Source organism: Vigna umbellata, chromosome 3, assembly GCF_029865625.1.
Source record: "Vigna umbellata cultivar VRB3 chromosome 3, Vumbellata_1.0, whole genome shotgun sequence".
Taxonomy (NCBI): domain Eukaryota; kingdom Viridiplantae; phylum Streptophyta; class Magnoliopsida; order Fabales; family Fabaceae; genus Vigna; species Vigna umbellata.
Genome location: NC_142167.1, coordinates 31,312,769 through 31,337,514, shown reverse-complemented (window position 1 = coordinate 31,337,514; position 24,746 = coordinate 31,312,769). Strand labels below are relative to the sequence as shown.

Here is a 24,746-nt window from a genome sequence, read left to right as displayed (position 1 = left end):
AAACAGAGATAGGGAAAGAAGGATAACAAGAAGCTTTCCATAATCCTATGTTAACAATAAGTTTTGACCAAAAAGTCTACTTTATTTTATATAAATACTTAAAAGTAAATTTGTTCAAAAAAGTTGAAAAAAAAACCGAGATGGTTTGTCAATGAGTGTATTAGAAGAAGGAAAGAGAAGAGAAGATGGGAGCAAAGACATCACCTAGTTGCTGTTTTGAGAATTGCTGTTTTGAGAATATGTAGAAGGCATGTTTCTCATGTTTAATACGCATATGATAGAAGAATAGATTGACAAAATATAGTGTCTTTCTTATCCAAAAGGTCAATGATCACACTTAATACCATGACCAAGTTTAGAGATTGAGCCAATATCAATAAAGTTTGTTGGAGTAATTTGGAAAGTTGGCAAGTTTTCTATCATTACAAAAGTTTTTAAAATTATTAATGGAATTTTATCTATGAAAGTAAATTTGTCAATAAATTCAAATTATCAATTAATTTTATCGACAAATTTAATATTTTAATTACTAATAAATTTTACAGACTGATCTATTTTTGTTGATAAAATCTGTTAGTAATGTCGATAATACAAAATTTAATTATTGATAGAATTTTTTATCGATAAATTTGTCAATAATTACATATCTTAAAACTCGTCATTAATTTAAAATTTTTATTATTGGAAGATTTTCTTGTTAGTAAAAAGAATATCAAATCTCTTGTCCAAATTTGACGTTTAACTTTTAAAAATTAATTAAGTGATAAGTGCAACATTGACGAGACAATGGCACAACAGTGACGTGGTGATGGTGTGGGAGGCATGACGGTAGTGCACCGAAGCAGTGATGGTGGTGTGGTGAAGACATGACAATGGCACGATGGAGATGGTGGAAGAGAAAGAGAAAAAGAAGGAGAGAATAAAGATGAGAGAAAGAGGTAGAAAATAAGAAGGAAAAGGAGGAGAACGAGGAGTCGACAATAAGGTGACAAAGGAAAAGAAAGAAAGAAGGGAGTATTGGAAGAAGAAAACTTGAAAAGATAAAAGGAATAATAAGAAAGAGGGAGAAGGAAAAAGATGAATTAGATCACTCTACTTTCGAACAAATCTTTTTGCATTGACAAAACATAAATTCTATCAATAAAATTTATTGATAAAGATTTTATCGATATGTATTTTTGGTTTACTGATAATTGTTAAATATTATTGATATATTTTTTAACTTGATAATATCATTGTTTTTTAGTGTTTTTCTTTTCCTTCTTGGTTTTCTAACTCTAAACTTTGGCCTCTCACTAGTACAATATTTGCTTTTAAACTCGCACAATATACCTTATTTTATATCAAACCGCTGCCTATCAAAACACGGTGACATATTTAAAATTAAGGGGACCTTATAGGCCTCGGTTGCATGCATGACTGAAGTAGAACAACGCTACGACCTCGGTTGCAGGCATAACCGGTGCCTAAAACCGACCTACCAGTCAGGCTTTTGGGCTGACAACTTTTTAAAAATTGATACTACATCGGGTGCATGCAGAACCGAGGCATAAAGCCTCTGCCACACCTGCAACTCACTGAACACGCCTCTTCCACACGACAAGTCAACCTTACGACATCGGGTGCTATGTTTAACCGAGGCATATAATGCTTTATTGCCTCAGGCAAAGGTAGAACCGAGGTATAATATGTTTTCCAAACCCCATCATCTTTCTTCTTACCTTTCCCTATTTCGTTCGTGTTCTTCTCTTCTTTGCCCCAAAATGAATCACTTCATGCTCCCAAGAAACCCTCTCAGGGACGAAGAACTCGCTTCTACGGCCACCATTGCCGCCTCTCCTAGCTCCGCCAAAACCCGTCCCTCTCGCAAGCACAAACACTCCAAAGAGAATGACCCTTCCTCCGATCCCAATCTCATCTCTCCTTCTTCCTCTACAGTTTTGTCCACCACTGCCACTCCTTGCCTCGCCGCGCCGCCCCCTGTGCTCGTGCCTGCCTCGCCCGCTGCCACCTCTACGCTCGTCACCTCTATTTCTGTTCTTGCCCGCGCCTCGTCCTTGCGCCGTCGCGCCATTGGTGCCCCGCCGCCTGCGTCTGCCACTGCTGCCTCCGCCGCTGCTTCAATCTTGCTGTCTTCAATATTCCACGGCGGAGGCTCCCTTGCAAGTTTAGCTTGATTTTGCAGGTTGAAAATTGCTGATGAGGATGAATGGAGGTTGAACGGGGTTGCGCGAAGTGGGGTTAGGGGAAATAGTTTGATTTAGGGTTTGATGACATCGACATTGACAGTGAAGATTGGGGGAAAGATGGTGCTTTGCCGCGAAGGAAAGATGGTGCTCTGTGGTGCGAAGGAGATCGAAAGATTGGTGAACTCGCGGTGGTTCGATGCGAAGGAGAGAGAGATTGGGGGAAACATTGCAGGTTGCGCGAAGGAGAGAGAGAGCTCGCGGTGGTTCTGTGGTGGTCCGGTAAAGGTGGTCCGATGAATGGAGTGTTGAAGATTGGTGGAGTCGCGACGGAGTCCTGGTTCTCCGGTGGTTCTGTGGTGGTCCGATAATGGTTCCCTCATTTCTGGTTCCCTCCTTTCTGATCTGTAGTCGCGGCGGCGTCCTGGTTCTTTGGCTTGGTTTCTATTTCTTGCAGGTTGCCATGGATAGCTGCGTCATTTTGGAGAATGTTGTTGGAGAAGAAGACTTCGCGGGGTGGTCTGTGGTGGTCCGGTAAAGGTAGCACTGTTGTTGGGTGGTGGTCTGAACGGTTGTTGGGTGGTGGTCCGATGTAAGAATGAAGTGTTGAAGATTGGTGGAGACCTTTCTCGAGAGTGAAGATACCTTGCTTACTAGGAGAACTCGAAGCTTGGGAAACAACTTTTCACAGACGAAAGCAAAAAAAAATAACCACTCTACTCCCTCGGTTCCTTCTTAACCGAAAGTGAAAAGTCCTTGAAAAAAAGAAATCCTACTCCTTCGGTTCCTGTGAATCGAGGCAAAATCCTACCTCTTTTTGACTCAGTTGTGAACCGAAGCCAAAAGCCTACCTCTTTCTATCTCGCCTGTATATGTCTCGGTTCAAGAACCGCTGTCTATGGACGAAAATAACCGCTATCGTTTCCCTTAACTGGACTAGTGTTTAATTTTAAATGTTAAATCTATTACAAGCGAATATATAGTTTTATGAAATATCTCTAAACTAAAGGGGAGTACTCCATGCTTTGGTGGATTTGTGGTCATTCACATTTTTTCAATTTGTATGCTGATGTAATATGATACTCCCACATAATAAAAGAGCTTCTTTATTCCTTCTTTCCATTATCAATGTTTTAAATGCATAAATGTAGTAATTTGATTAGTTATTTGAACCCTTCTTTTCATTTCATGTAATGTACTGATTCACGCATCAAATTCAGCATATGAATTGACCTATCATTTCGTGAAGCAAGACCATTTTGAAATTAATTGCTTAGCCATCAATTGAGGCTATGTGTTGTTCATATTTTCACTATTTTCATTCCTATTTCACGGTTGATTTGGATCTGTCCAATTAAGATAGTCATGATCTAGTTTCACTTTTTGATGAATTAGGTTGATATAAACTAGAATTTGATATTTCATTTAACTTGTATTTGGATGAAGCATCGAAAGAGAGGAGTGTAAGTTTTTAGGGGATTCAAATTTATATTCAGGAACATCTTCTGTTTGAAATTCCTCCATATTACTTGAGATTTTTTAATTTATCTCTCTCTTCTTTTATTCAAACCTATAATTTTTTAATTTATCACTTATCTGAAAATTTAAGCTGTTGCGCAAAGAAATTATGAAGGTGCAGAAATTAAAAGCCCACTTTTGAATAATTTTTATCACTTGGACTATTAATGGGTTGCATTTTCTCTTGTCAATAAGACAATTATGTTCTGCAACTCTATTTATCCCTTCCACACCCTCAATTGTTTTTTAAATGTTCATTTTGGCCCCTTGTGGATGCAATTATGTTATCAAAGATGACAGCTTGTTGCCCTAATAAATGATTACACACTTTTCATAATAAATATACCGCAGGCCTTCATCTTTTCACCTTTTCTGATTAACCAAAGAGAATAAGAACTTAATTCTAGATTAATTGATCTAGAAAAAAAATTAATTCTAAAGTTTACAATCTAAAATACATTTTTAAATTTCATAATAGATCATCTATGTTAAGTTTGTAATATTAAGTTTGTAATTTGAGGACAAGCTAATACAAATAATGTGGGAGTCTAATAACGTGACCCCAAAGCTAAATTTGGCAAAACATTTAAGACTTTACTTGCACTTCACCAACATGCCACATTCAATTCGTCAAAGTTAATCATAATTTTCTAGCTGTATATTAAAATCATGAATTCATCACCAAATTCTGCACTTGTCATCCATGAAAACCTCGAAAGCTGTCCATGTTTCCTCAGAAACCAAGCAAACACAATTTTCCATGCAAATACTAGATTCATCAGTCCAAAGCTTAGTGAAATCATGGAAGAGAAGGCAAAGATGGCTGCTACTATTCAACACATCTAGCCAACAAGGTTTGAACAGCAGAGCAGCATGGCGCACCCATTTGGCCAATTTCCTTGATTCAACATGGCTTCACGTCTTCACAATCTTATTGCTTATTGCAGACCTCATCATCACAACCCTTGAGCTATCTTCATCTCTGGTTTGTTGTGAGAGGCGCATAAGCAGCGTAGCAGAAGAATGTTTCCATTGGATTGGAATTGGTATTCTGAGTTTTCTTGTAGCGAAGACAATGGGTTTAATGGTGGGGTTAGGTTGTTCGTTTTTCCAGCATGTGGGGTATGTTGTTGATGGAGTTGTGGTGATAGGAGCTATCATTTTGGAAGGCTTTGTGGTGGGAAGAGGAGGTGGTTTTCTGGTTGTGGTGAGTTTGTGGCGTTTCATTAGAGTGGTAGAGAGTGTGTTTGAGCTGAGCGATGAGGCCATTGAAGCTCAAATTGCAGGAATCATTTCCCAGTTTGAAGCTCTCAGAGAAGAAAATATTAGGCTCTTAGAAGCAATATATGAGAAGGAGAAGATCATAGAAATGTTGGAGGAAGATTTAGATAACTGTAGGGATGAAAGCCCTTTAAGTAAATCCCAAAAGATCATCAAATTCTAATTATTTTTTATGCTTTCAATATAAAAAGAATAAATCCACAAGTGTAAACCAATCTATTTCTTGATTAGTTGGGATATTAAGTTTAAGATTATAATGAGAGAGTTATTACAGTTTTTTTTTCAGCTTTACAATGAAAATATACAAGATAAATATCATATATATAAAGAAGATTATTCATACTATGACGAGATAATGATAATTATTATTAAAATTAAGTTGTAAACTTAATAAATACTTTGAAGGTTTCTAATACGTTTTTTTTAAGCTTCTTCTGTCCTACTTTAAGTTATGTACTTTTTATTAATCAATGGTAGCTTAAAATGACCATACATTTGTTTATAAAGAATTACTATTTACATAGAGAGGATTTTTTAATGACCATAAAAGAAAAATGAGATGATTTTTTTGATGAAAAAATTTCCGCGATTGAACGAGTGGATTTTTGTTAAATAAGCATATAATTAACCATTGTAAATATTAATAAAATAGTTATATTATAATGAAATAACATAATTATTAAATAAAATAAATTCTTATTTTAATTTAAAATTTATTTTAACAATAATTTATAATTTTAAAATTATTTTTTAAATTGGTATAAGAATTTTATTATATTACATCAATGCTTCAAACTTTTCCCTCACTTTTTATTGTGTTTTTCACGTCCAACTTTAATTTAACTTATTTCTACTTTATTTTTTATAATTAAAATAGCATCATTTTCTCTTGAGATTTTAAGTTTTAAAAATATATGAAATTTGAAAAAAATACCAGATATTTATAATATCTTAATCTTGATTTCATAAATTTAAATAATAAATAAACATATTTTTATATCTTTATATAAAAATATTATTAGAACTAAACAAATCACTTAACATTTTTCACTCATTTCTTCTTATTTTTCTTTACTTTTCCCCTCCCCCTTTAGTCCAAACAAAACCAATCAGGCAAACAATTTTATAATAAATCATTGCTTTGCAATTTGAGAGATATTATCTTTGGTTTTTATAAGAATTGTATTATTTTTAACAGAAAAAAATGGTGAATGTCTTCTTATCTTTGATTGATGTCTTTATACCAAAAGTTTTATTAAAATTATTAAATATATTATTATTATTTATATATTGAATTTAGACGATATTTTTTCTATTATAAATAAAATATTATATATATATATATATATATATATATATATATTTAATATAAAAATAATAATTTCATATATAATTTTTAATATATATTCAATATAAAACAAAAATAAGTTATAATTAAATTAAAATGTATTAACGATGTCAAAATCTCTTTACTATAACTATAAAATGTCATCTATGATAAAAATATCAATTTTTGTGATAATTACTTTAAAAGTTATATTTAGAATCATTCTAATTAATTAGGGATTCTATTTTCTTGAAGTTGACATCTAATATTACCTACCACTGTACCTTCACCTTTGTAGGCGTTCTGTGGACCTTGAATTATCGTTGGTTCAATAATGTCATACCTATTAAGATGTTAACAATTTGTTATTATCTTTAACCAATATACTATTATTATCTTTAATAGTAATTATTATCTTTAATCAATTTGTTATTATTATTATTATTATGAAATTATTAATTGCTTACTTGTCCAATCAATTAGCCCAATAAGACTACTTCTAACGTTGACCCAATAATAGTAGTATCTGTACTAACCTGTCTGATCACTCACAGGTCTATTTTACTTGATTAACTGTTGATATACTTGAGTAACTGTTGATATAGAGAACAAATCATACGATCATGATTGCTAACCGTTCGATCAAGAATGTAATTTTTCATACTCACTAGTGCAGAAACGGCTTTAGACGTCCGTTCTTTTGGCCTTTTGACGTCCGACCTTCCCCCGACGTCTTTGTGGGTGACGTTACTCAGACGTCGGGGGGTCCACATCGGACGTTTATATAGACGTCCGATGTGTCAGTCCCGACGCCTATCCAAACGTCCAGTGTACACAGACAGACGTCCATATAGACGTCCCACGTGCCCGTCTGACGTCCACATAGACGTCCGTCTCCTCCCTCCCCCGACGTCTACACAGACGTCCGAGGTGTATACCCCCGACGTCCACCTGCCTGAATTGTTTTGTGGTAGGGTTGGGGTTGGACGTCCGTTTGTGCACTGTCGGACGTCTATAGACGTCCGACAGTGCATTAACCGACGTCTACTGGGCGTATTTTTTTAAAAAACCAATTTATTTTTGCTATAAAACCACACCTGAAAAGCAGAAATTTGTCCCAGAACAATTTTGCAACAATATATATATTCGTTTGATATAAACAAAGTTCTACTTAATGTAAAATATAATCCACTACCAAAACTATCAAGATAAAACTTAAACTAAAACTAAGCAATGTTCAACAACAAATAAAACTATTCCTAACTCCATCTTTGCAGAAGATAAGCGGTCCACTCCTGCCTTATCTGCCTAATTGTGTCCTCTGGTATAGGAGATGCACTCTTGAAGCGCTGCAAAATTCAAGAAAGATTCATTATGGTTTCATATATATGTTTGAAGATGAATTTGATTTGTAATGTATTCAAGGTATACATCATTACCTCATTCCAGTAATCTGTAATGACAGCTCGAATGATGGTCTTAATCCAACACATTACATAGAAGCCACATTCCCATGAATCTAGCTGCTGGTTACACTAAAATGACAAACTAAATAGTTAAGAATTTAGATAATTCAATAACATAGAAAATGAATTAGAACTATAAATGACTTACAACCTTTGGATACAAAATTTGAACTAGTTAACCATGAGATTTACCAATAACTCTGTACAGATTGAAATCACAAAGTATAATTAATATGACTATATTTATCATAAAAGTTGAAGGTGAACATCAAATTCAAAGTCATTTTTGGAGAAACACTTACCCTTGAAGCATGGTTCTCAAGTCATTTTTCATCCTCCTGTGCAACGAACAAAACCATATAATTTTACATTGTTTGGGAATGATGACTATCAGCTGCCAGTGCGACCTATCACGAAGGACAAATAGTTATTCAACTAATTAAGGCAACTATAATAATGAACTGACCACATATAACAACACCTACCCCTCAATGTATGGCACAAGGTATACGTCTCTTTTTGACTCATCCATCCATGTTTGCAAATACTGTTGTCTGTTTTGAAGTGTGTTACCAGACGGTTGAATGGTTTGAGGTTCAACAAATCCGTACATGGAAGACCGACCTTGGTCTACAACGATTGTGTCCATGTACCTAAAACATTTGCTCTGAATAATATTTTAGAGAATCATACAAATTAGCTCTTACAAAATTATCTTCACCGACATCACGTATCATGTCCTCTAAATGGTCACTCATCCATTCTTCCACATAATCTGTTCCTCATGACGTGGTAGGCTGGTCCAGTACTTCTCCATGCCAAGTCCAAACGGTATAAGTCCTCATTATGCCGTACATGAATAGATGGTCACGCACATTGCCTAAGTCTTGCCGTGTTTGATTAAGACAACCGAACACAAGGACAAAAATATGTCTCGTTGGCAAACTTAGCATTTTTTTCAACGTATTGCAAGAACTTCGAAACACCCTTATCATATTCTTCATTGATGCGACGTTCGTTCATCCAGCTTCGATCCATACTATGTTCGTAAAATCATCAGTTGAAGTTTTTTAACTCTCACAAGGTTAGGCCCTACCCATTCAAAAAAATTAATTTTCATAATTTGCTCAGACACGTGCATTGAAGTCTACATCATAAAATTGATAAGATTTCGGCAGCATTTCGCATTGGTCTCCGAAATACACGAAATGAGAGTAGTCAACGATGACCACAATCAAATATGCATCCGGAGAACAACACAAATACTGAACCGAAATTTTATCAATCTTATCCATAAACTCCAATTGACATGTTATTGCAAATTATGAAAATTAATTTTCTCAAACTGTCCAATCGGGCAATTCAAAATTTAACACAAACGATTAAAAGATTAATCGTTTGTGTTAAATTTCAAACGGGAACTAAGTGTCTCTCAATGATTTGATACTTATAATAACACAACTAATACATGCATATTCAAAAGCCAATAACACATGTATACCTTAGAGTAAAAAACATGCATACACAAAACCCAATTACATGCATACAAAAATTTAGCAACGAACAAGATAACCTGAAAAGTAGATTCCAAATGAAAGGGAGGGAAATCGAGGAGGGAACGGCCTAAAACGTAGCCCAAAAACAGTCAAAGAAGCCGCCCAAGAACACGCAAGAGACTGCACCAAAACGCACCGAAAACGATTTTTAATCGGTTCAAATCAAAGATATTTCATCACAGAGCAATGTAATCGGATTGAAAGTAAATTTAAATGGTCCAAAAGAGAGAAAACGCACCTGGAAAAGCAATGGCGCAGACAGAGTTCGCGGGGAAGACGATGAACAGTGAGTGCAACTGCTCGCGGGTTCGCGTTTTAGTATTAATACTCTTTGACGTCCGGCACTCTAGGGCCCCGACGTCTATAATATTATAGACGTCCGGGCCATCACTAATATGACGTCTTTGGGGATTTAAAATTGATATTCGCGGGGGGTTTTAGACTTTTGTGGAAGGGGCCCGAATGTCTATAATATTATAGACGTCCGTCCCCCAGGAAGGACGTCTAAGAGGCTGAAACAAATGAACGCTTCAATTCCCCTGTCAGCACATTAAACGTCCGTTGGGGAGGGGGACGGACGTCTATAATATTATAGACGTCCGGCCCCTCATATCGGACGTTTAGGGTGCTGACAAGGTGGTTGAAATTTATTTTAACAATAAATTGTACTTTTAAAATTATTTTTTAAATATGTATAAATTTTTTATTAGATTACATCAATGCTTGAAACTTTTCCCTCACTTTTTACTGTGTTTCCAGACAACTTTAATTTAACTTATTTTCATACATAATTTTTTAAATATAAAACAAAAATAAGTTATTATTAAACTAAAATGTATTTACGATGTCAAAATCTCTTTACTATATATCCTTCAACTATAAAATGTCATCTATGATAAAAAAATATCAATTTTTATGTTAATTACTCTAAAAGTTATATATAGACTCATTCAAATTAATTAGGGACTCTATTTTCTTGAAGTTGACATCCAATATTTTATTATTCTATTCTATTTATTAATATTTTCTATATCTCAACAATAAAAATGCAACTTGTAAATATTGTTGCTGTTTACAAATATTTTTCATACGCAAACTCATTGTTATTTGATTCAGTGATATATTTTGGACCCTACTCATATCTATGTTCCTTCGGATCAAGAAACCTAATAATTGAATATCCTTTTCATTCAACAAACTAACCCTATTTGCACAAACAACACCTTCTACCCACATTCTCATATTTTGAGTGTAGATAATTTAAAATTTACACAGACAAACAATTAACGATAAAGGTGCCGTGATATAATAACAAATGTCAAAAACCTTTTATCATCAACAAAATGGGATTGAGATGACGTATCTTACTTGAAAATGTGTTCTTCGACTATATTAGAAAACAAAACAAATTAAGTTTTCGACTCTACTCGTAATAGAAAAGGAATGAAGAACTCACGTTTGGGAAAGAACAATGAACGCCTAAGAAACTTTCCAACCACAACAAATTCAACTCTAAATAAGGTAAAAGAGAATGCAAGCTCGACACAAGAATCAACAAAGGACACGATGGTTTACCTGCCAAGAACAAATTGAAAGAACAACATAGGAAGAACTGACTGGCGAGCAAGAAGAACAAAATTTCAAAAAAGGAAGTTTGAGAGGTGACCTAACTTTTCAGGACTGAAACTCGAAAACAAAAAAGAAAGCACCATTACATTTGTGCATTTTGTATTACAACTATCTCCACGTCAGCGACTTATAAGAAAATGAACTAAAAAAATTGAAAAATAACTATTTTTTTTTACACAAATCTCCTATTTTCTTTTAACACATTCGTTCTTAACTATGTAAACAAATTCCAATAAAAACTTTTCAATTATTAGTTATTTTTATTAAAATTCATAAAATCATAAAAAATATCATTAAAAGTGAAACTAATAATTTTTCTATCAGTAAGATGGTGTAAAGATTGAGCAGAAAGATAATGATCATAAAGCAGGTAATAACATAAGGAAAACTTTTCATAATTTGTTGGATTAAATAGCGTTGTTTCCTAATATAAAAGATCTACATAATCTTATACTTCAATAGCTTTATCATGTTCTAGTTCATGATGATCAACAACACGAGCGTTTGTGTTTGTATTTGCATTTACATTGAGATTGGATGAAGCATCCTTCAAGTTCTTCTTCCCCTTGCTCACACATTTCCTCATCAATTTCTCTCCCCACTCCCACGCATTCAACACAACATACGTTCCGATGCCTCCGATCAACCCATAAGCTATAGAGTAGGTTAACGGCATCATCAGAATCGTCACAAACGCCGGTATCGCTTCCCTCATATCCTCCCAATCAATCTCCGTCACACATTTCATCATCATCGCCCCCACCAAGATCAGCGGCGGCCCCACCGCCCACGCCGGAATGGAAGCCAGCAACGGTGTGAAAAAGAACGCCAACAAAAAATACCCCGCCACCGTTATCGCCGTCAGCCCCGTCCGTCCCCCCTCGCGTATCCCCGTCGAGGACTCGATGAACGCCGTCACTGGCGACGTGCCCAGCAACGACCCCACCACGATAGACGAAGCGTCGGACATGAACGCGAAATACTGACCCTCGAAATCACCGTTCGTGTCGAGAAACCCCGCGAATCTAGCCATCGAATATAAAGTCCCTGTCGTGTCCAATATATCAACGTACAGGAACGTGAACAGTGCTTCCCAGAATGCACCTTTCCCCATGTGAGAAAAACTAAGCGCCCCCGCCGTGGATTTAATCATGTGCACGTCAACAACCTTTTTGAAGTAATTGTAACCCGCGTCGCCGAACTCCGTGTTGGGGAACACCGTAACTGGCGTGTTCCTGAACCACGAGATCACGGTCACGAAAACGATGCCGTATATCATAGCGCCCTTTATGTTCTTCATTAGGCAATATGCTATGATGATGAACCCAACAAGACCCAGCCATAGGGTGGGACTCTCCATGCGGCTCCCCGAACATAGTATCTTGTCGGAGACGGCGCCGCCAGGGATTAAACTAACGGTTCCGTTGATTGTTGTGACGGGAGCTAACGCTGTTAGTTTGTCTTTCGTGCAGCCTCCGAGTGTGATGAGTGTTGATGGGCTGAACCCGACGAGTCCAATGCCTTCGTTGCTCTGAAGCCCAATGAAGGCCAGGAAGAGACCGATTCCGGCAGAGGAGGAAACTCGGACGGGTTTGGGAACGAGTTTCGCCAGTTTCGCGCGGAATCCAACGGCCGATATTAGAAGAAAAATTAAGCCTTCTAAGAAGATAGCGGTTAATGCGGTTCGGTAGGGTATTGAACCCGACCCGTGATATCCGACCACGGAGTAGGCGAAGTACGCGTTGGCGCCCATGCCTGGCGCGAGCGCCAATGGAAGGTTCGCGAACACGCCCATTATGGTGGACCCCACGAGAGAGGATATGACAGTGGCCACGATGAGATCACGGCGCGTGCGTTCCACACACGCTGCGTAACCAGGGTTGACGGGCGGGTACTTGCATGAGGAGTCGGGTTGGATAAGAAGGTTGGTGGGGCATTGGGCCAGGGGAATTTTGGGGTCAGAGCAGTTAGGGGTGCAATCGGAAACAGAGCAAGTGCCGCCGGAGTCAGCTATGATGGTGGCGTTGACGGCAAGGATGTAGGCCATGGTGAGAAACGTGGCTGTACCGGCACGTATCTCGGTTGTAAAAGTAGAAGCGCGTTCTTTAAGCTTAAAACGCTTGCCGACGCAGCTTTCAGCCACCGCTAAATTTAACCGAGAGGTGAGTTGACGAGTCCGAGTTTGACTCGGAAGTGGTGGTTGAAGTTGTGCCATATGAAGAAATGTGAGTGTGAGTGTGAGAGGGTGTGTATAGGAAGGTTGATGAAAATGAACTGAAAAGAAGAAAAAGAAAAAGAGTTGGCTGGGAATCAAAGAAGGTTGATGAGTTTACGTATTGGGATCTATTTTCATCCTGTTATGTACCTATCGTATTTATATTCCTTCTTAGTGCAATTGGACCACCTCTTCATTGCCTTCATTATTTCTTTTTTAAATTCTTCTCTTTTCAATTATTTTATATACTATAAAGGAAAACATGTTGTATCATATAAAAATTCAATAAAAGTGTCTGTTCTATAGTGGTTTTGTTCGCAGTTTTGGTGCCATTTTCTGACTACAATTGTCTCTTTGCTTTTGCCTACAAAGATACAAAAATAATAATTTTGGTTCATCTCTGATTTTGGGATATTTTTAAATTTTCTATTATTCCGTTTTTAGAAATTAATTTTCTTATTATTTATGTTGCTATCCTGTTTATATTCCTTGTTCATATGCTGTATGGTTTACTGGACCTCGCTTCTATTGGATCCCTTAACATTGGATCCACTTTTTGTCTTTCTTTTTTCTATCTTTTCAGGAATTTTCTTTTAACTCAAATTGGAGTATTTTGAAAACTAAATATCAAGATAGGTCGTTCATAAACACATTATTGGCATATGGTTTTTTTATACAGTTTATTAGGCTAATTCATAGTATTAGTTAGATTATTAAACCAAATTTATTAGTCAAACAGTAGTTAATTATGTGGTGATCAAAGTCAAACTTTGTACTTACCTAGTAAGTTTGATCCCACTATTGTTTTTCTCTTTAAATTGAAATTGTCTTGTGACATGTCAGGTTATGCGTAAGTCTTTCATTTTTCTTAAAAAATAGGTTTAATTGTTAGTGTGCATTAATAAGGCAAGAGAGTTCTTTAAATTGTTTTGACACCTGTACCTTATTGTTATATAAACTCAACACTTGTATCTACTTCAGATATTTAGAAATACAACTCACAAAATATTCATTCAATATATTTTGTTTCTCTCGGGTTATACCTCCTTGCTTCTCTGCTTTTCTATTTTTCTGCTTTTCTGTTTTTCTGCTTTTCTATTTTTTTGCTTTTCTGTTTTTCTGCTTTTCTGTTTTTCTGCTACCACTTTCGATGTTCTATCATATTGGTATCAAGGGTCAAGTCGAGTAAGGATCTCAGGAGTTTCGTGATCACGATGCAGTGCGGTTGGCCAGATTGATTGAGGCAAGGAAGAAAGAAGGGTATCAAGATTCTGATTCTTGATCAGAGAAGAGTGGTTGAAGAATGGCAGGATTGGATATGCCAACAGCGAACCTTCCTATAATGACATAGAAGAATTGGAGCAAATGGAGTACGTAGATGAAAGTTCTGTTCAGGTTTCAGGATGTCAGCGATGTGGTTGAGGAAACTGGATTCGAGCTTGACCTTGGTGATTCAGAGGATCAGAAGGCTGCATTCAGGAGAAAGGACAATAAAGCCATGTTTATTCTTCATTAATGTGTGGATGATACACATTTTGAGAAGTTCCAAAATGATGTGACAATAAAGGAGGTTGGAACATTCTATTGATGTGTCATGCAGGTGGAAAAGATAAAGAAGGTGAGGCTCCAGACCTTGAGGAGGCAGTACAAGCTCTTACAAATGGAAGAATGTGATAAAGTAGGAGAGTATTTCAACAAGATTCTTGCCCTTACAAATAAGATGAAATGGTGTGGAGAGAAAGTTAGTGACATGATGATCATTGAGAAGATTATGAGATCTTTGCCTTCTAAATTCGACTACATTGTAGTAGCTATTGAAGAGTTGAGAAGATGAAGATCGAGGAACTTCAAAGTTCCTTGGAGGCACATGAAATGAGATTGCTGGACAGAACCCAATCAGGAATGATGAGCAAGCATTGAAGGTGCATCATTCCAAGAATGAAGAGAAGAAAAAAATTCAAGAAATGGAAAGGGAAACATGTGAAAGGGAAGTGGAGAAATGATAAGAGCAAAGATGATCAAGATGAAACTGCAACATAAGAAAAGAATGGAAAATCAGATAAAACCTTTCGCAAGAAAGACAAGAGGAATGTTGAATGTTTTAATTGCCATAAGTACGGGCACTACTCCTATGAGTGTTATTCTGATAAAGGAAAGCAGAAGAAGGTTCAAAGAAAGGAGGCTCACATGGTTCAAGAGGAATTTGATTCAGAACCCCTCACTTTGATGGTAACTACATCTGCAGAAAACTCACACTCGCAAGACCAACTGTGGTATTTGTAATTGGGATGCTGGAATCATATGCATGTCAGAGAGGGTTGGTGAATCTTGATGAAACCAAGAAGAGTAGGGTGAAGTTTGCTGATGATAGCACCTTGAAAGTAGAGGGAATTGGTGATGTTGTAATCAGAAGGAAGAATGGCTCGCGTGCCATTATAACCAATGTGTTGTTTGTGCCTACAAAGAGATGTAACCTTTTTAGTATTGGCCAACTGATTCAAAAGGGCTTTATAGCAGTGATGCGAGGACTTAATAAGGTAGAATTGTTTGATGAAAACAAAAACTTTATCTTGAGAAGCAAGATCTCAAAGAATCAAGCGTTTCAAATAAGCTTGGAGGCAGTGGAGAATGTTCAGTGTTTGAATCATGTGAAAGACGAAGATTGGCTATGGCATTGGAGGTATGGCCATCTGAATTAGAGGAGCCTACAACAACTGGAAATGAAGCAGATGGTTACAAGATTGCCTAGTATCAGTGTGTCAGAAAAGGTGTGTGAAACATGTTTGGCAAGAAAGCGGTCAAGAAAGCCATTCAAGGCAAATCTGTGCATAAGAGCAAAGGAGTGGTTGGAAGTGGTTCACTCAAATATATGGGGACTGTTTGAAGTCCCTTCACTAGCAGGAAACATGTATTTCATCACATTTGTGGATGAATACAGCAGGAGGATTTGGTTGTTTTCTATTAAATTGAAGAGTGAAGCTTTGGATTTGTTCTTAAGATTTAAAGCATGTGTGAAGAGGGAAAGTGGAAAACTATTGAAGATCTTGAGAATGGATGGAGAAGGTGAATTTACCTCAAGTAGCTTTGAACACCACTGTTAAACGAGTGGAATCAAACATGAAGTTACAACACTTTATACTCCTCAGCACAATGGGCTAGCAGAGAGGAGAAATAGAACCATACTTAATATGGCCAAAATTATGATTAAGGAAAAAAATGGTGTCACATAATATATGGGGAGAGGTGGTCTCAAGAAATGTCTATATATTAAATAGGTGTCCAACAAAGAAGCTGGAAGGAAAAGTACCTTTGGAAGTATGGACAGGTGTGAAGCCATCCGTGAGCCACTTAAGAGATTTTGGATCACTTGCATATGCACATGTTTCAGAGTAAGAAAGAAGTAAGCTACGAGACAAGAGTAAAGCAATGATCTTAGTTTGCTACCAATCAACTAGAGCTTATAAATGTTTTGATCCAATTAAAGGAAATTCAGCCTAGGAAGGTCTACAATATGTAGAGAATCTAGCAACACAACAGAGCAAAAAATAAGCCCTAGAAGCAGTGAGTGTGTGGAATCTGGAAGCGATGATGGAGTGGAAGACAACGAGCACCACTCTAAAGCTAGACCACGAAGGAGACATGTGCTGCCACAAAGAGTTAGTGAGTGTGAGGTGTATGTTGATACACAGATTGGTGATGAAGGAGATCTGGTGCACATAGCTTTGTTTGCAGGTGCAGAACCATTAGATGAAGTAGAAGCCTTGAAGAAATCTGTGTTGAGAGATGCAATGAAGGCATAAATTGATTCCATCGAGAAGAATGGAACATGGAAGTTAGTTGATCTTCCAGTTGGAAAGAAAAGCATTGGAGTGAAATGTGTGTTCAAGCAGAAACTCAAGCCAGATGGATCAATATCCAAACATAAAGCAAGATTGGTTGCAAAGAGATTTCTTCATAAGCAAGGTATGGATTTTTTAGAAGTATTTGCACTAGTAGCTAGAATGGAAAGAATTAGATTGGTAATTGTAGTAGCTTGTGCACGAGGTTGACCACTCTTCCAGCTTGATGTGAAGTCTACGTTTCTTCACGGACCCTTGGAAGAAGAGGTCTATGTACATAAGCCTCCTGATTTCATTGAAAGAGGAAGAGAAGCACAAGTTTATAGGCTACATAAAGCCTTATACATTGAGAGAGGAATAGAAGGATTGACTCCTTTCTCATCAAACTCAAATTCACAAGGTGTGTTGTGAAGCATGGAGTCTATGTGAAGGGAGACACAAGAGAAGATCTACTGATATTATGCTTGTATGTGGATGATTTACTCATCACGGGTTCAAATGCAGCTAATATAGAAGATTTTAAAAGGATCATGGCATTTGAATTTGAGATGACAAACCTGGGAATGTTGAGTTATTTCCTAGGAATAGAGTTTGCCTATACTACTGTAAGGTTGATGATGCACCAGAAGAAATATGCTGGAGATTTGCTAAAGCAATTTAACATGTCATCCTGCAATGCTACAAGGAGTCCAATGGAGGTAAATTTGAAGTTGTTGAGAGATGAATCAGAGAAGGGAATAAATGAGACTAAATTCAAGCAAATAGTTGGTTCTTTACGATTTCTGTGTAACAGCAGACCAGAGTTGGCATTTTGTGTTGGCTTGATCAGCAGATTCATGGGCAGCCTGAAGAGATCTCACCTGTTTGTTGCTAAGAGGGTACTAAGATATGTTCAAGGCACGATTGATCATGGAATACTTTTCATGGTGGTGATCCAATGGAAAGGAAGTGATGGCAACCCCTTTAGGGACTTCTCATCCTAAGAAGTATCAACTTAAGACTAAGAAAGGGAAGTTGAATAAACAAAAGTTCTTTTCTTTCTAAGTCTTAGAATGTTTACTTTACTAAATATATCTACATTGTTTTGTAGGACAATAATAAGGCTTGGAACCATAACCAAGCAGCCAAAGAAGCTTGCAGCCGCTGCCACTCACCAATGTCCATGTTTGAAGCACATGTTATATATGAAATACAAAGCAACCATGTAGTTTCATCTCTTTTGAGCACGTTTTCAATGTTGTGCACATGGAACATGCAGCTTAGCCCGTATAACTTCTATGGCACGTCTCTCTTACATTTCCAGTAGCTTGCTAGGCACGTTTGAAGGCCTCTCTTCATCTATAAAAGAGAACCTCAATCCATTGTAAGAATAACTTGAATTGAAGTAAAGAAGTGCTGCCAATTTCCAGCTATTACTCTCAAGTTCACCTCTATGCTTTGTTATCTAGCACCTCCTCTAGCTTCTTTCCCCTTTGGAAAGCCTACTGAGTTAGAGATCTACCAAAACATCCATTCAAACACCACCAGAAAATTTCACAAACACCTTGAGTGCGCTCCGAACCTCCACTGTTTCCTTTCATCCGCTGCCAATTCTCTGAGTTGTGGAGCTTCTTCTGCACATCCTGGAGTAGCGTCCATTAGGAAGAGTACTTCTGGATTTGTGTTTCTGCTAATTAAGGCACCTATCTCGTGGTGTTCTAAAAAGCAACCAATAGTTGTTTTATCTAGCTGTGAAGCAGAGTACATTGCTGGACGTTTTGCAGCTTGCCAACTTGTGTGGCTTGAAGAATTGCTAAAGGAATTGTGGGTTCTATAAAGACTCCACTGCAGCTAAGGATAAATAACATTTTCAATCATAAATCTGTCCAAGAACCTAGTGAGTCATGGCAGAAGAAAACATATAGAAGTCAAGTACCATTTTCTAAGGGATTTGGTGAACAAAGGAAGGATTGTCTTAACATACTACAAGACTGAGGAGCAAATCGCTGACATTCTTACAAAATCATTGAAGATTGAGAGCTTTGAATTTCTAAAGAAGAAGATGGGTGTTATCTCCCTAGGTGCTTGCCTAAGAGGGGAGTGCATTAATAAGCCAAGACAACTCTTTAAACTGTTTTGACACCTGTACCTTGTTTTTATATAAACTCAACACATGTACATACTTCACATAATCAGACATACAACTCACAAAATATTCATTCAATATATTTTGCTCCTCTCGAGTTATACCTTATTACTTCTCTACTTTTCTGCTTTTTTGTTTTTCTCCTACCACTTTTGTTGTTCTATCATTAATTAGTAAGACAATTTTTATTATAGTGTTTTTGTGTAAAATTGGTTCCGTTTTAAAAATAATTTCAATTACATTTTAATTTTTTAAAACCTAATTGAATTAATTTTTTTATATTATTAATCATGATTTGTTAATCATAATTTTAATTTATAAATTTTAATATAAATATTAATATGACTTCATAAAAAATTGGTTACCGTAATTAATGATTTTTGTTCAAAAATATATAATTGAGCTACTTTTTATTAGTGCACAATTAAAACTTTTTTAAAACAAAAACAAAATCTTGACACATTGCTACCAAAGTAAAGACTATCCAACTAATTAAACCCAAAAAATAATATAAAAATAATTCATATAGTGTACGTCATAAAATTAAATTCACTCAATTCTAACAAACTCACCTGTGCCTTCTACTTTGAGAATATAAATTCATTTAGCTAAGAACACATATTAGAAGCATATATTACGTGCCATTAACCAAATATTATCTATAGTCCAAATTTTAGAGTACCAAATTATTTCGTTTTAATTGTGTTTCCCTTACATGCATTATTTCTGCTAGATAAGGCTGGTTTTACAAGGGTGTTTTATTCTTTTCCTTTTTTTCCTAAAAAAGAAAAATAATTTTTTGGGTGATGAAAATAAATTTAAAATAATATAAATCTTAAACTAGTTTCTTTATGATTTTTTTCAATTTATTTTACTCTATCATTTAATTAAAAGTAAGTATTATTTTCCATTTATAAGGTAGCATAACTATCGTATAAATCAACACACTTATTATACTTTGAATTATGATAGATGATGTATTAGCCAAAAGTTTCTCAAGTTTTTTTTATGAAGAAAGTTATTGTATTGATAAATTAACTAATTTATCTTTGATTTATAGAGAATAATGCAAGTGATTTAATATTTTATTTCTATGTAGAGATTTTTCATAATAAGTATAATTTACCTATGTTTCGTGAAGTGCAATTTTATCATGGGTTTTGTGTGGTTGATAATGTTAATTTTTACCATTATCTGAATTACATTTTAATGACAAAATAAGCTCTCATTTAGCTTATTACATGGTTAAATCCTAACTTTTATCTTCATTTTTAAAGACTATTATTTTAGGCTACACTTTGTGTAAATATGACTCCAATCCCTTATTTTGATATTTATTTTGGTGCTAGGAAGATCCTCCATCATACGGAAGAACCTTGGTAACTTAGAGAAACAAGAAAATCAGCAAAAATAGGAGTTTTAGAAGCCCGGGTGGTGATGAGAGCCAATTTCTAGCCTTAAGCGGTCACATTACAGAGTGCAACCCTGAATACCAGTATTGAGTGCCCCTCTCACCGTTGAGCGCCACCTTGAAAGAGAGCATCTAGGGCTGCCACGAAGGTTGATGTTGAGCGCCAAAGCCCCGACTTTGAGCATTGACTTTGCTGATTTGTCAAAATGTTCTATTTAATCAAGTTCTCATGAAGGAAACTAAGTCTTTAGAGGCACGATTTTAGTCTTTTGAGCTCACGGATGCTGCTAGGGACTTGTGAGAACATCCTCTTCTTCCTCCTTGTGTCTCCTTCTTCTTTCATCTTCCGTTTTGTCAGCTTGAGAATGAAGAGTCACTCATCTTATCAGGGGTATTGTGTAGCAATTGAATTCCCTTGTACTTTATAAATGATTCGAATATATATATATATATATATATATATATATATATATATATATATATATATATATATATATATATATATGCCTTTTTCATTTAAATGCTTGAAATAGAGGCATGGATAGCTTGATTTGCAGATTTGCTAGGTTTTGGGAAATCTAGTGAACCCTAGGCTTGAAACAAGGAATCTAGTGGGGGATTGTATCTAGGGTAGAACATGACATATTTGTTGTCTTAAACCCTATATCTTAATGTGGATTTGTTTGTTGAGTAATTAAGGAATTGATGCTTATTAAGAAAATCTAGACTATTTCACCAAAGGGATTAGGGCTAGAGTGTGGGTTGACATTAATGTTTGATGGAGAGCAGATGAGTTTGTGTGTGCATGAGAGTGAAGGTTGTGAGTTATACCCTTAACATGTCATTCCATTCCATTCCTCACCTTACCATTCTTCTAAGTGCTTCCAACTATCAAAGTTCACCTTTTAATTCTTTGTTGTATTCGTTAGTCTAGATGAGTTACCAATCATACATTTTTTTACTATTACATGAGTCTATAATTGTTATTACCATGTTTTATTACTTGAACGATTGGTGTGCTTGTTCAAGAGTTAGTGGTCTCTAATGGTTTTTATTCTTTCATTTTGTTTTTTCTTTTTAATAAATTTTCATGTGATAATAAATTATCTATTGGTTGAAGTGTCTACAAATTTGAGATGTCAAAGTTTATGGTAATATCTAACCTCCTTTGTTTGAAATTATTATAAATCATGTATTATCCTAAGTTGAATGACTAATTTCTTACAAAATAATGAACTAAGATATCATCATTATAGTATTATTATTATAAAAATGTCTGATCCGTTAAAACAATAATAATATTTTGTTATCAATTATAATAGTATTTTAATTTCAAGACCAGACTACTTTAGAATATATTATATTTATTGTTTTTAAAAGTTTAATGAGATAAAAAAGAAAGAAAAAAAACTCATAATACCAAGTTTATGGTAAGATTGAATAGTTGTTAGTAGTAAAGAGAAATGATTACAATTATTTTTGCTGTATGATTAATGAATAATAGTATATTAAGTCATAATAAAGAAAATCTTGAAAATTTAGGTTGAAAACTGTGCGTAGTCTATAACAGATAATAGGCTACGAAGTTGGTAATAACTTATATATAGTCAAATTTAAAAAGAAATAAGGTTGCAATTCTTGTAGATAACTGAAACATATATAATATTATTAAAAAATATTAAAAAAAAAACATAAATACAGGCTACGAGTCATGTAAATAACTGTAACATAAAATGATTCAGAAAAATATATTCAAAAAGACATAAGTATAAACTATAGTTCAAATAGATAATTATAAAATAAAATCTTTCAAGAAAATATATTAAAACAAGTATAAATATAAGTTACGGTTTTTGTAATAATCATAGCCTATACTTAACAAGAGTATAAGTTACAGTTCCTTGAGTGAACTGACCTATACTCAAACATTCAGAATATGAAATATGACTTTATCTAAACTGTAACCTATATATTATTAATAATTTTGAAAATATCATTTTATAGTCTTCGTTTTCATTATGATCATAACCTATAATGTATAGTTAAATACGATTTACAATAGTAAAAATATCGTATTTTAGTAAAGAAATAATAACTTAGAAATATTAAATTTTAAAATTTTATATTTAAAATAATGTAAGATTTCTTATATATGAACAATTCCTATTTTATGAGTGATCGATTTGTCCAAACTATAATAGTAAAAAATTTCCAACACGTTTAATTATTAAAAAATGGATTAGTATATATTATATTAGAAAAAATAACATGAGGTAGAGACAGTGTGAACGTGTGATGGGAAAACAATTGTACGTGGAAGGCATTATAAACTAGAATAGCAACCGAAGGTTCCCTCCTACGAGTGACCACAATCTAGTAACATCATGTTGTCTATTGACAACCGTATTCCCTCCAAAAATGAACAAAGCTTTTTGCATTCCATTTTCATAGGTAATAAGGTTCCTTGTCCTATTTTTTCTTTTCAAATACATCTGGTTTTAAATTTAAGGGTTATGATACCTGTGGTCTCTATAAAAATTCTTTTAATCAGAAATCTCTAAGTGCAACCTTTTATCCATTCAAATAAAAGGAAAAACTACAACCATACACCAATAAAGGAAACAAAGAATGATGTTAATAAGTGGAGAGGATGAGAGAATAATGAAACCCTTAAAAGTTTACAATAACTGGGACAAGTGGTGTCTAAAATCGTATTTAATTCACTTAATATATTACTAAATATCAGTCAAATATATTTTTATATAATTAACCAAATACTTGTTGGAAGTGATTAGAGATAAGACCAATTTATAATATATATATATATATATATATATATATATATATATATATAAGTGAGGTGCAAACCTCACCTCACAAGCCAGCCGGTTTTGTGGAGTTGAGTTAGGCTTAAAAAACCACTTTCTAATATGGTATCAGAGTCATGGTTAGAGCCTATCTTAGCAAGTTCTAAGTGGGATTTATGTTTTCGTCCGTTGTCGGGCCGCTATCGGACGATCATTAATTTATATTATCACGCACGAGATGATTTATAATATATAAGTGAGATGCAAACCTTACCTTACAAGCCGATTTTGTGGAGTTGAGTTAGGCTTAAAAACCCACTTTCTAATAATATTTGCCAATTTTCTATATATTTTTAAAAGCTAATGATTAAAAATATTTTTTGAGACCTAGGGGATTTAGATGCTTTATCTTAGGTCATATTGATCGAGTAAGACAGAATCTTATGTATCTTATTCTCAATTATTCATCTCCTTTTTATTATTGAAAGTCTTACGTGGGTATTTTCTTTTAGCCCAAAGAATTTCCTACGCCTCAAAGAAGAATAGCATTTCCTACGCCTCAAAGAAGAATAGCATTTCCTTGAAAATCTTAAATTTCTGAAACCTTATTTTTAAGTAGAGTTTTTAAAAATGATTGGATATGAAAATATAGAAATGAAGTTATGCAGTTGAAGAACACATGACAATGACATAATTTTATATCCGAAAACTTTTACAGAGAAGCAGAAAGCAACGTAGATTCCATTAACTACAGAATCTTCTCCAGCATTGATTGATAACCACATAAAATTGTTGAAACAATGTTGTTACTTAGGTGGAAAGAATAAGAACTAATCGATTGAGAAGAACAGAAAATAAGGGTTAATATATTTATGGAATTTGTAGAGCCTTGAATATTGTGTTTGTAGGTATAGCTGCACTGAATCTCTGAGAAGTGATGATATAAACTCACTCATATGTTGCTTTCCAGGTTCTATTATGATCCCATCCAAGAAGTAGTGGTAATTAATAAATCCTCTGTATACCACTCAATTCCACCATCACCACCCTCTCTTCCTTTCTTCCTCCTTTTTCTCTTTCTCTCTTAGATCAGAACTTCAACTTTTAGGTGTGTGGTGGGGGCACACTATTTTTCTTGCATTGACTAAAATTTATCCTTTTCAAAAATATAATAAATCAACCAAATTCTATGATTTTCTTCAAGTATATATATATATATATATATATATATATATATATATATATATATTATCAGTGTATATATTAACAAGTTAACAATATTAATGAACTATTAAATATTCAATGTAAGTTGGTAACTAGATTGAAATGGGCAAAGTTGTTTTAAAATTTTCAGTTAAATTCACTCTTTTTAGGTTTATAATTGAG

At 34.9% G+C, this 24,746-nt stretch overlaps 1 protein-coding gene and 1 pseudogene across 1 annotated transcript; one reads left to right on the top strand and one right to left on the bottom strand.

Moving 5' to 3' along the window:
* Window positions 1-4,229: 4,229 nt before the first annotated feature.
* LOC124841826 (voltage-gated hydrogen channel-like protein) lies at window positions 4,230-5,242 on the top strand. The gene has a single exon (XM_047318184.2). The coding sequence runs from the start codon at window positions 4,408-4,410 to the stop codon at window positions 5,146-5,148; it is 741 nt and encodes a 246-aa protein (XP_047174140.2). The 5' UTR covers window positions 4,230-4,407; the 3' UTR covers window positions 5,149-5,242.
* Window positions 5,243-11,342: 6,100 nt separating this feature from the next.
* LOC124841823 (adenine/guanine permease AZG1 pseudogene) lies at window positions 11,343-13,401 on the bottom strand (annotated as a pseudogene).
* Between the last annotated feature and the right edge of the window lie 11,345 nt (window positions 13,402-24,746).